This window comes from Microtus pennsylvanicus, chromosome 9 (assembly GCF_037038515.1).
Source record: "Microtus pennsylvanicus isolate mMicPen1 chromosome 9, mMicPen1.hap1, whole genome shotgun sequence".
In the NCBI taxonomy this organism is placed as follows: domain Eukaryota; kingdom Metazoa; phylum Chordata; class Mammalia; order Rodentia; family Cricetidae; genus Microtus; species Microtus pennsylvanicus.
Genome location: NC_134587.1, coordinates 108,620,348 through 108,629,220, shown reverse-complemented (window position 1 = coordinate 108,629,220; position 8,873 = coordinate 108,620,348). Strand labels below are relative to the sequence as shown.

The 8,873-nt window shown below is 53.3% G+C and overlaps 1 protein-coding gene across 1 annotated transcript in view; it reads right to left on the bottom strand.

The window, feature by feature from the left end:
- Positions 1-8,031, bottom strand: part of Colgalt1 (collagen beta(1-O)galactosyltransferase 1) — a 22,178-nt gene extending 14,147 nt beyond the window's left edge. Inside the window, exons 1-3 of the mRNA XM_075987080.1 lie at positions 7,746-8,031; positions 6,816-6,926; positions 6,142-6,259 (exon numbers count right to left, since the gene is read on the bottom strand). Of these exons, the coding sequence (XP_075843195.1) occupies positions 6,142-6,259; positions 6,816-6,926; positions 7,746-7,993 (477 nt within the window). The 5' untranslated portion in view covers positions 7,994-8,031. The remainder of the gene's footprint in view (positions 1-6,141; positions 6,260-6,815; positions 6,927-7,745) is intronic.
- Between the last annotated feature and the right edge of the window lie 842 nt (positions 8,032-8,873).

The following is an 8,873-nucleotide window of genomic DNA, read 5'->3' as shown; positions in this document are numbered from 1 at the left end:
CTGAACTGCACACACACAGTGTCTGGACTGCACACACACACAGTGTCTGGACTGCACACACACACACATACACAGTGTCTGAACTGCACACACACACACACACACACACAGTGTCTGGACTGCACACACACACACACACAGTGTCTGGACTGCACACACACACACACACAGTGTCTGAACGGCACACACACAGTGTCTGAACGGCACACACACAGTGTCCGGGCTGCACACACACACACGCACACACAGTGTCTGAACTGCACACACACAGTGTCTGGACTGCACACACACACAGTGTCTGGACTGCACACACACACACATACACAGTGTCTGAACTGCACACACACACACAGTGTCTGGACTGCACACACACACACACACAGTGTCTGGACTGCACACACACATACACACAGTGTCTGAACGGCACACACACAGTGTCCGGGTAGCACACACACACACGCACACACAGTGTCTGAACTGCACACACACAGTGTCTGGACTGCACACACACACACGCACACACAGTGTCTGAACTGCACACACACAGTGTCTGGACTGCACACACACACAGTGTCTGGACTGCACACACACAGTGTCCGGGCTGCACACACACAGTGTCTGGACTGCACACACACACACACAAACACACACACAAACACATACACACACAAACACACACACACACAGGGTCTGGGCTGCACACACACACACAGTGTCTGGACTGCACACACAGTGTCTGGGCTGCACACACACACACACACAGTTTCTGAACTGCACACACCCACAGTGTCTGGACTGCACACACACACACACAGTGTCTGGACTGCACACACACAGTGTCTGGGCTGCACACACACAGGGTCTGGGCTGCACACACACAGGGTCTGGGCTGCACACACACAGTGTCTGGGCTGCACACACACAGGGTCTGGGCTGCACACACACACACACAGTGTCTGAACTGCACACACACAGTGTCTGAACTGCACACACACACACAGTGTCTGGACTGCACACACACACACACACAGTGTCTGAACTGCACACACACAGTGTCTGGACTGCACACACACAGTGTCCGGGCTGCACACACACAGTGTCCGGGCTGCACACACACACACACACACACACACACACACACACACACACACACACACACACAGTGTCCGGGCTGCACACAAGCTCCGGGAGGAAGTGGTGTCTTCTGTGCAGATATCCCAGAACTGTGAAAATGAGACAGGAGCTGGACCAGTGGGTTCCAGCTGTGCTGAAACTGATTCAGGGAGTAACACAAATAATTATTTCTTTTATTATTTAAAAATAGAACCCTGGCCATTAAGGCTGGGGGCATGGCTCTACCACAGCGCACTGCAATGCCAGAGGCAGCCACACTTCATTACAAAAGACTCAGCCTGGGGCTGGAGAGATGACTCAGAGGATAAGAGCACAGGCTGCTCTTCCAGAGGACCCAAGTTCAATTCCCAGTAACCACATGGTGGCTCACAACCATCTGTAATGAGGTCTGGTGCCCTCTTCTGGCCCTCAGGGATACATACAGGCAGAATATTGTATATATAATAAATAAATTCGAGCAGATGAGGGAGGGGGACTTGATCGGGGGAGGGGGAGGGAAATGGGAGGCGGTTGCGGGGAGGAGGCAGAAATCCTTAATAAATAAATAAATTAAAAAAAAGAAGTAATCAAACTGAAGACTGAAAAAAATAAATAAATAAATCTTAAAAAAAAAAAGACTCAGCCTGCATCGGGGACTGACCTGGCCTTTTTCTAGGGTTCAGCCACAGATCCAACTGCTACCTGCACATCAGAATCACTCAGCACCAGGCTCCATGGTTCGTCCCCAGCTGGAGAGGCAGCAGCCCCTGGGGAGCTATGGGGTCAAGTGCTAGTCTCACCTAAACCCTGCATATACTGGAATCTTGTGTGAGCCAGGGCAGCCTGGCAGCATGCCCAAAAGTTAGAGAAAGACAAGTCTAACTTTCCATCCTGGGAGATGAACCCCAAAGATCGGAAGAATGCATTCAAACATCGCACCCACCACAGGAGCCAAAAAGTCAGATATACACAATGCTCCTGCAGAGACATCTGTGTGGAGGCCACGGTTTGGAATATTGCTTGGCCACCAAATGACAGACATACAAATTCTCGTTGATGTGAGGCTGATCTTTTTGTACACTGTGTGAAGAAACATCTGTCTGGCCTCACCTACCTCAGGTACCTTCTAATTGGTTTAGTAAAGAGCTGAATGACCAATGGCTGGGCAGGGAGGACAGGCGGGACTTCCAGGCAGACAGGAACTCTAGGACAAACTCTGAGGCAAAAGATTCGCCAGCCAGAGCTACCCAGAGAAACCCTGTCTCAGAAACCAGAAGTTAAACAAGTAAATAAACAAACACATAAACATGAGCCTGGTGTGCTGCCGGCTGTCCCGGCATTCAGAGGCATGAGTCCAGCCTGGTTGAGAGTTCCAGACCAGTCAGGGATACATAACAAAAAGTCACATTAAAAAAAAAAATATTAGGGCTGGAGAGATGGCTCAGTGGGTAAGAGCACTGGCTGCTCTTGCAGAGGACCAGAGTTCAGTTCCCAGCATCCACATGACAGTTCACATCTGTCTGCAACTCCAGTTCCGGGAGATCCAGCTCTCATACCAATGAACATAAAATAAAATCAAATAAATTAAAGGAAAATGAAAGCACCCAGTGTGGCGAGATTCCGCAGAGTGTTGGCACTGGGCTTTGCACCACCTTTGGTGGTGGCTAACTTTTGTTGGACTCTTCTCGGATTTCTTCCAGAAGAATTCAGAGCCAAAGCATAGTTATGAGAGGACATGAGAAAGCAAGAGGTCTCCTGACTCAGAACTGCTTGGGGAGAAGGGGTCCCCCACTTCCCCTAGACAGGGTTTCTCTATAGCTTTGGACCCTGTCCTGGAACCAGCTCAGTAGACCAGGCTGGCCTCAAATTCAGAGATCTGCCTGCCTCTGCTTCCTGAGTGCTGGGATTTTTTTTTTAAGTTTTATTTATTGGTGTTTGGCCTGCATGTATATCCGTGTGAGGGTGTCAGATCTTGGAGTTACAGACAGTTGTGAATTGCCACGTGGGTAGTGGGAATTGAACCCAGGTCCTTTGGAAGAACAGCCAGTGCTTTTAACCACTGAGCCATCTCTCTAGCCGAATGCTGGGAGAGTGCTGGGATTAAAGTCGTGTGCCACTACCATCTGGCTCAGATGGGAGGTTTCGGTTCATAGAAACTTACTCGCTAAGAGGTGGAAACTGTGTTACAATAAAAAAAAGTTTCTGCAGAGCAAGGGGCAGTCAATTCGCCAGAAGCTGGTTCCCCCGCTGTTTGGCTAAACCTGAAATCCATCCTGGAGACCCTTTTCTTCCACAGACCGGGAAGTAAACTCACACTCCAGTCCTGTGCTCCAAAGTCCCCTAGTACCAAAAGTACTTTTCCATAGAGAGCTTTGAGTCAGGTCACAGTGACCTCCTGGGGACCGTGAAAAGAGCCAGCCTCAAACCACAGAAGCCAAAAGCAGGGAAGGGCACCCCGTCTGTTCTGGGGGGCTACAAAAGGATCCACAAAGTTCCAGGAGTTTCTAGTAGCCTCCTGTTAGATCTCAAGCCTGGGACAGACTGAACATATCAAGCAGACCTGGCTGCCAGGTTTTCCCAGCATCCCTCAGTTACAGAGTATGGCGTCCATATCCCGCCCTCTGCCCAGCTCTGTCTGTTCCTGCCTCTAACAATAAACCCTCTCTTCCACCAAACCTACGAGCATGCATGTCCTTTCCTGTCCTTCTTATCTCTTATTTTTCACTCTGAATCTGCTCCAGGTCCATACTGTTTCTCTTCTCCGACCTCAGCATCTGCTTTCATTTCTGTAAGATGGGCCAAGGAGCTGGGTCCACCTTCCTCTTTCTGGAGTCTTTGCTGCCTTCCCCACAGGCCTCCCGCACCCCAGGCATCCGGGATGACGTCATCGGTGGCCCTGACAATCTGAGTTCATGCGGAGACTCACAGAAGGAGGAGACAGCAGACTCCCCAAAACTGCCCTCCAGTCCCCACAAGGTTATGACAATATGTGACCACCTACAAATAAATAAACATAATCAAGAAAGCAAAACAGCAGGGGCTGGAGAGATGGCTCAGAGCACTGACTCCTTCAGGGGTCCTGAGTTCAATTCCCAGTGCTTTCATGGTGGCTCACAAGCATCTATAATGAGATCTGGTGCCCTCTTCTGGTCTACAGGGATTCATGCAGGCAGAACACAGTATATATAATAAATAAATAAATCTTTTAAAAAAACCAAACAACAAAACCTGCTGCCACAGAAGAGGGGAGGGCCAATCAGAGCACAGCCTCACCCCGCTCACAGACTCTATGGTTCCCCACTGGCCTCCAACGGTGACCCAATGCTCCCATGGCTGGGCCCTACCTCTTCCACATTCAGACTGAGTTCCTCCTGGGGTGCCGGCTGGGGACTAGGGGGCCAGACAAGGCCACCCAAGCTCACACAAGCTCTGACCTCCCTTCTCTGCTGAGCCTATGAAGACAGGTTCCCTGTAGACAAATAAGGACAGGGCCGGAGCGCCCAGCACACACGAGACCTCGGGTTCAGGTTCACCTCAGCCACAGCACAGGGTAATGTGGGAGTGGGGGGTTCTAACGCCAGTATCTCAGCACCTGGGAGGCTGCGGTTTCAGGCACACCATCGCTACACAGCACAGGGTAATGTGGGAGTGGGGGGTTCTAACGCCAGTATCTCAGCACCTGGGAGGCTGCGGTTTCAGGCACACCATCGCTACACAGCACAGGGTAATGTGGGAGTGGGGGGTTCTAACGCCAGTATCTCAGCACCTGGGAGGCTGCGGTTTCAGGCACACCATCGCTACACAGCACAGGGTAATGTGGGAGTGGGGGGTTCTAACGCCAGTATCTCAGCACCTGGGAGGCTGCGGTTTCAGGCACACCATCGCTACACAGCAACAGTTTACAGCAAGCAATCAACCAAACAGCAAACAGAACAGGCAAGACCCTGGAATCCAACTGCAGCCACTCTCAGGGCTGCAAACCAGACCTCGTGGCCACCAGGTGCCTGAATCTACCCACTGAACAGAGGCCCCAGACCGCTCAGGACAGGGAGCAGTGACCCATGGACACACAGTCTGATGTTGTGTACACACACACATTTCATTGGAGACCAAAGAGCTGGCTCAGCTGTTACCGCCCTGGCTGTTCTCACACAGGACCCAGGTCCAGTTCCCAGCACCTGCATGGCATCTCACAGCCATCTGTAACTCCAGTTCTGGGGGAGGTGACACCCTCTACTGATCTCTATAGGCACCAGGCACACGTGTGCTGCATAGACAGACATGCAGGCAAAACACCCATAAACACAAAATAAAAATAAATTGACCTAGCAGGGGGCGGTGGTGCACACCTTTAATACCAGCACTCAGGAGGCAGAGTTTTATCCCAACCTGTCTACAGAGGAAGTTCCAGAACACCGAGGGCCACACAAAGAAACCCCGTCTCAAAAAACCCAAATAAATTTTTAAAAAGTATGCATTTGAGTGCAGTGCCCACACAGGCCAGAAGGGGGCGCCAAATTCCCCCAGGCCCTGAGGTTACTGGGAGCTGATCCTGGGAGCTCACAGCCAGACAGTGTTCCACAGCCATTGAACCCTCCAGCCCCAGATGCTTCCTCCTCACAGGCAGGGGAAGTCGGGGAAGAGGAAGTAGGGACTCCCACGGCTTCGCACTTACAAGGCCCTAGTTCATGACCCTTGGTGATCCACAGTGAGTCAAAAAAGGTCAATCCCCAAGACAAGGTGGCCACTCCTGCAAGCTGACCTGCAAGCTCACACGCCAATAAATAAACAATGTTATTTTCAAATATCTATTTAAAAATACAACATAGTGCCCAACCAAGGGTATACAAACCCTACTTGCTCTTTCTGGAGGGCCTGGGATGGGACCCAGGCCTCAAGTACCCACTGAGCTATAGCCACAGCCCCCTCCCCTCTTTATTTTATTTATTTATTTGTTTGTTTATTTGAGACAAAGTTTTTTGTATGACCCCATGGGGTAACTCCAGTGTCTCTCACCCAGAAACTCACCATGATGTAATCAGCCCACATATCCCGAGCTGACTTGAGAGCCGCCTGGCGCAACTTCATGACATGTTCGTAGCGGGAGTCAGACCAGTGTTTGGGGCCCTCTTCATCTGGGTAGGAACTACGAGAGTAACTGTGATGTAAGGATATGGCACGCAGCGAGCCCCCAGTCATAGACAACTTCACAGATGATAAGGCACACAGCAGATCCGAAGGCCTTCAAGTGGAGCACGGGGGAGGAAGTGTGCAGGGCACAGAGTCCTGGCCACCAGCCCAGCGTGTGTGAGGGTCCAGAGGCATAGACATGGCAGGCAAGCTGCGGCCCAAGGAAAGCTCTGCATGGCCGGGGGCACCCCAGGGCCATCAAGGTGCCTCTGGGCACAAAAGGAGTAAGAGAGCCCCGGCAGGTCACCAGATGCAATCCCACAGGCTAGTGCGTGGGGGTGGGCATCTGTGATTCCAGCACTCAGGAGACTGAGGCAGGAACACAACAGGTGGCCACCAGACGCAAAGGAATTCTGCCTGCCGGGAGGTGTGTCAGGCTCGTGTCCAAGGCTGGACAATGGAGTGAAGGACAATGGGACGAAGGTCAGCTAGAGGATCAGGATCTGCCAGCAAAGCCCAGGGTGGGGACAGAGCATGCTGGCTTCCCACTCCAGTGAAGATGGGAGGCTCACCTGGGCTCCTCCGCTGGCCGCCACTCCACAGAGTGGTACAAACCCTTCACAGCCACCAGCCACTCTCGGAGTATGGCTGAAGTGTTGTCCGTGTTGTGATCCGTGGCCACCCTGTGAGCACAAGTGGATGATGGGTCAGAGCAGTCGGGGAATCAAAAGGCAAGACGGAACAACCGGATGGCGTGGGGGCTCTCCAGGCTGGCTCAGTCCCCACCACCTGCAATGCCCTGGATAAAGCACCCTCCCGCTCTGTGCCTACTGCCCATCAGAAACACGGCAGTGAGGATGACACCCAGCTCACTGCTGCACAGCTGAACAAGGCCTGCTAATGTGGAAAGCACATTGTAGTACCACAAAGAAAAACTATGTAAAAGGACACTGAGTGGGACGTCAGAAGCTGCCATGTCCCCTTGTGTGACGGGTCCACTTCTTCCCACTGCCTTCAGGTCCCTTCCTCTACTCTTAAGTCACATAGGGGTCTGACTGGGTCTGGAAACCTGTTAAGTTCATTGACTTTGTTAGAGTGGAACGCCGGCCTGCGCCTGGGGCGCAAGACAGTGAGCTGGAAGGGTCTGGAAGCACCAGCCTGGCCCATTCTGAGAAGCCAGGGGTCCTAGAATCGCAGCTGTGAGGGCTGGCAGCAACCCGAACCTGGCGGGAGCGGGCAGCAGCTCGGGGTCCCAAAGTGCAATCGGAACGAAAGCCGGTACTTCGGTTACATAGCCGAACTCCCCAGGTGCATAAACGGGGTCCCTAGGTAGACAACCGAGTCCTAAACCGAGGCTCAACCGAGTCTCCGCAGTGCAGAGCCGAGTCCGCCAAGACATAACCGCATCCCTCGGGTACAAAATCGAGTCCCCGGATAAACAGCCGAATCCCCCGAGGTGCATAGCCGAGGCCCTGCGCACGGCGCCCGGGCCGGCCGCTCACCATAACGCCGTGCGCTCCTGTGGGTGGCGCAGCCGCTCCAGGGCGCCCAGCGTGGCCGGCAGCGCGGGCGCCGCGTTCCGCGCCAGCAGCGCGATGAGCACGCGCGGCGCCTGCAGGGGGGACTCGGGGCTCCAGCGCTCCTCGGGGAAGTAGCCGTCGGTGCCCCGCGGGCCACCCGGCGGCAGCGGCAGCAGCAGGAGCAGCGGCAGGAACCGCAGCCCGCGCAACACGCAGGGGAACGCCGCCATCGCGCCACGCGTCGCCTTTAAGCCGCTTTTCTGACGGCGGACCAGAGCCGCTCCTTAAAGGAGCCGGGGGGAGGGGCCATCAGGTCCCTCCCTTGACTTTCTACTTAAAGGGAGGGGGCCCTCTGGCCGTGCTGTGAGTCGTCGGGGAGCGCCCGTGACAAGGCTGCGCCTTTAAAAGTTAACGCTGCTTTCCCTCCGACAGTCCCGGCTCCCTTTCATGACGTCACCCGCAGGATGGCTCCGGAGCCCCGCCCCCAGCTCACACCTTAAAGGCGCAGAGGCGCTGTGTGACCGCGCCCTGGTAGTGCAGCCCATTTCTTGAGCCCTCTTAAGTTGACTGTTCCTCTGTACTGAGGCTCCTAATTAGAATCATGTCAACCTTAGTTTCCTCGGTTACGACATGGTTATTTTCGTTTGTTTGTTGCTTCTGAATTACATTTTAAGGGACCAGCGAATGGCTGAGTGGGTATGAGAGCTTTTTGCCACGCATGCAGTCCTGAGTTCTGGAAGGAGCCAACCACCCCCAAAACTGTTGTCCTCTGGCCTCCGTAAGAGTGCCTCTCACCCTGTTTTACTTATTTCTTTCATTTTCTGTGTACTAGTGTTTTGCCCACGTATATGTCTGTATACCACGGGCATGCATCAGATCGGCTAGAACTGGAGTTACAGGCAGTTGTGAGCCACCATGTGGCTCTGGGAATCGAACTCAGACCCTCTGGAAGAGCAACAAGTGGTCTTAACTGATGAGTCTTATCTCCAGGTCTCTAAATGTATTTTTGTTTGTCCGGAAGTGGATGTGGAAGTGAGTGTGTGTGTGTGTGTGTGGGGTCTTTTCATCCCCCCCCCCCCCCCGTGTACAGGAGACAGGGGACAAAGCCAA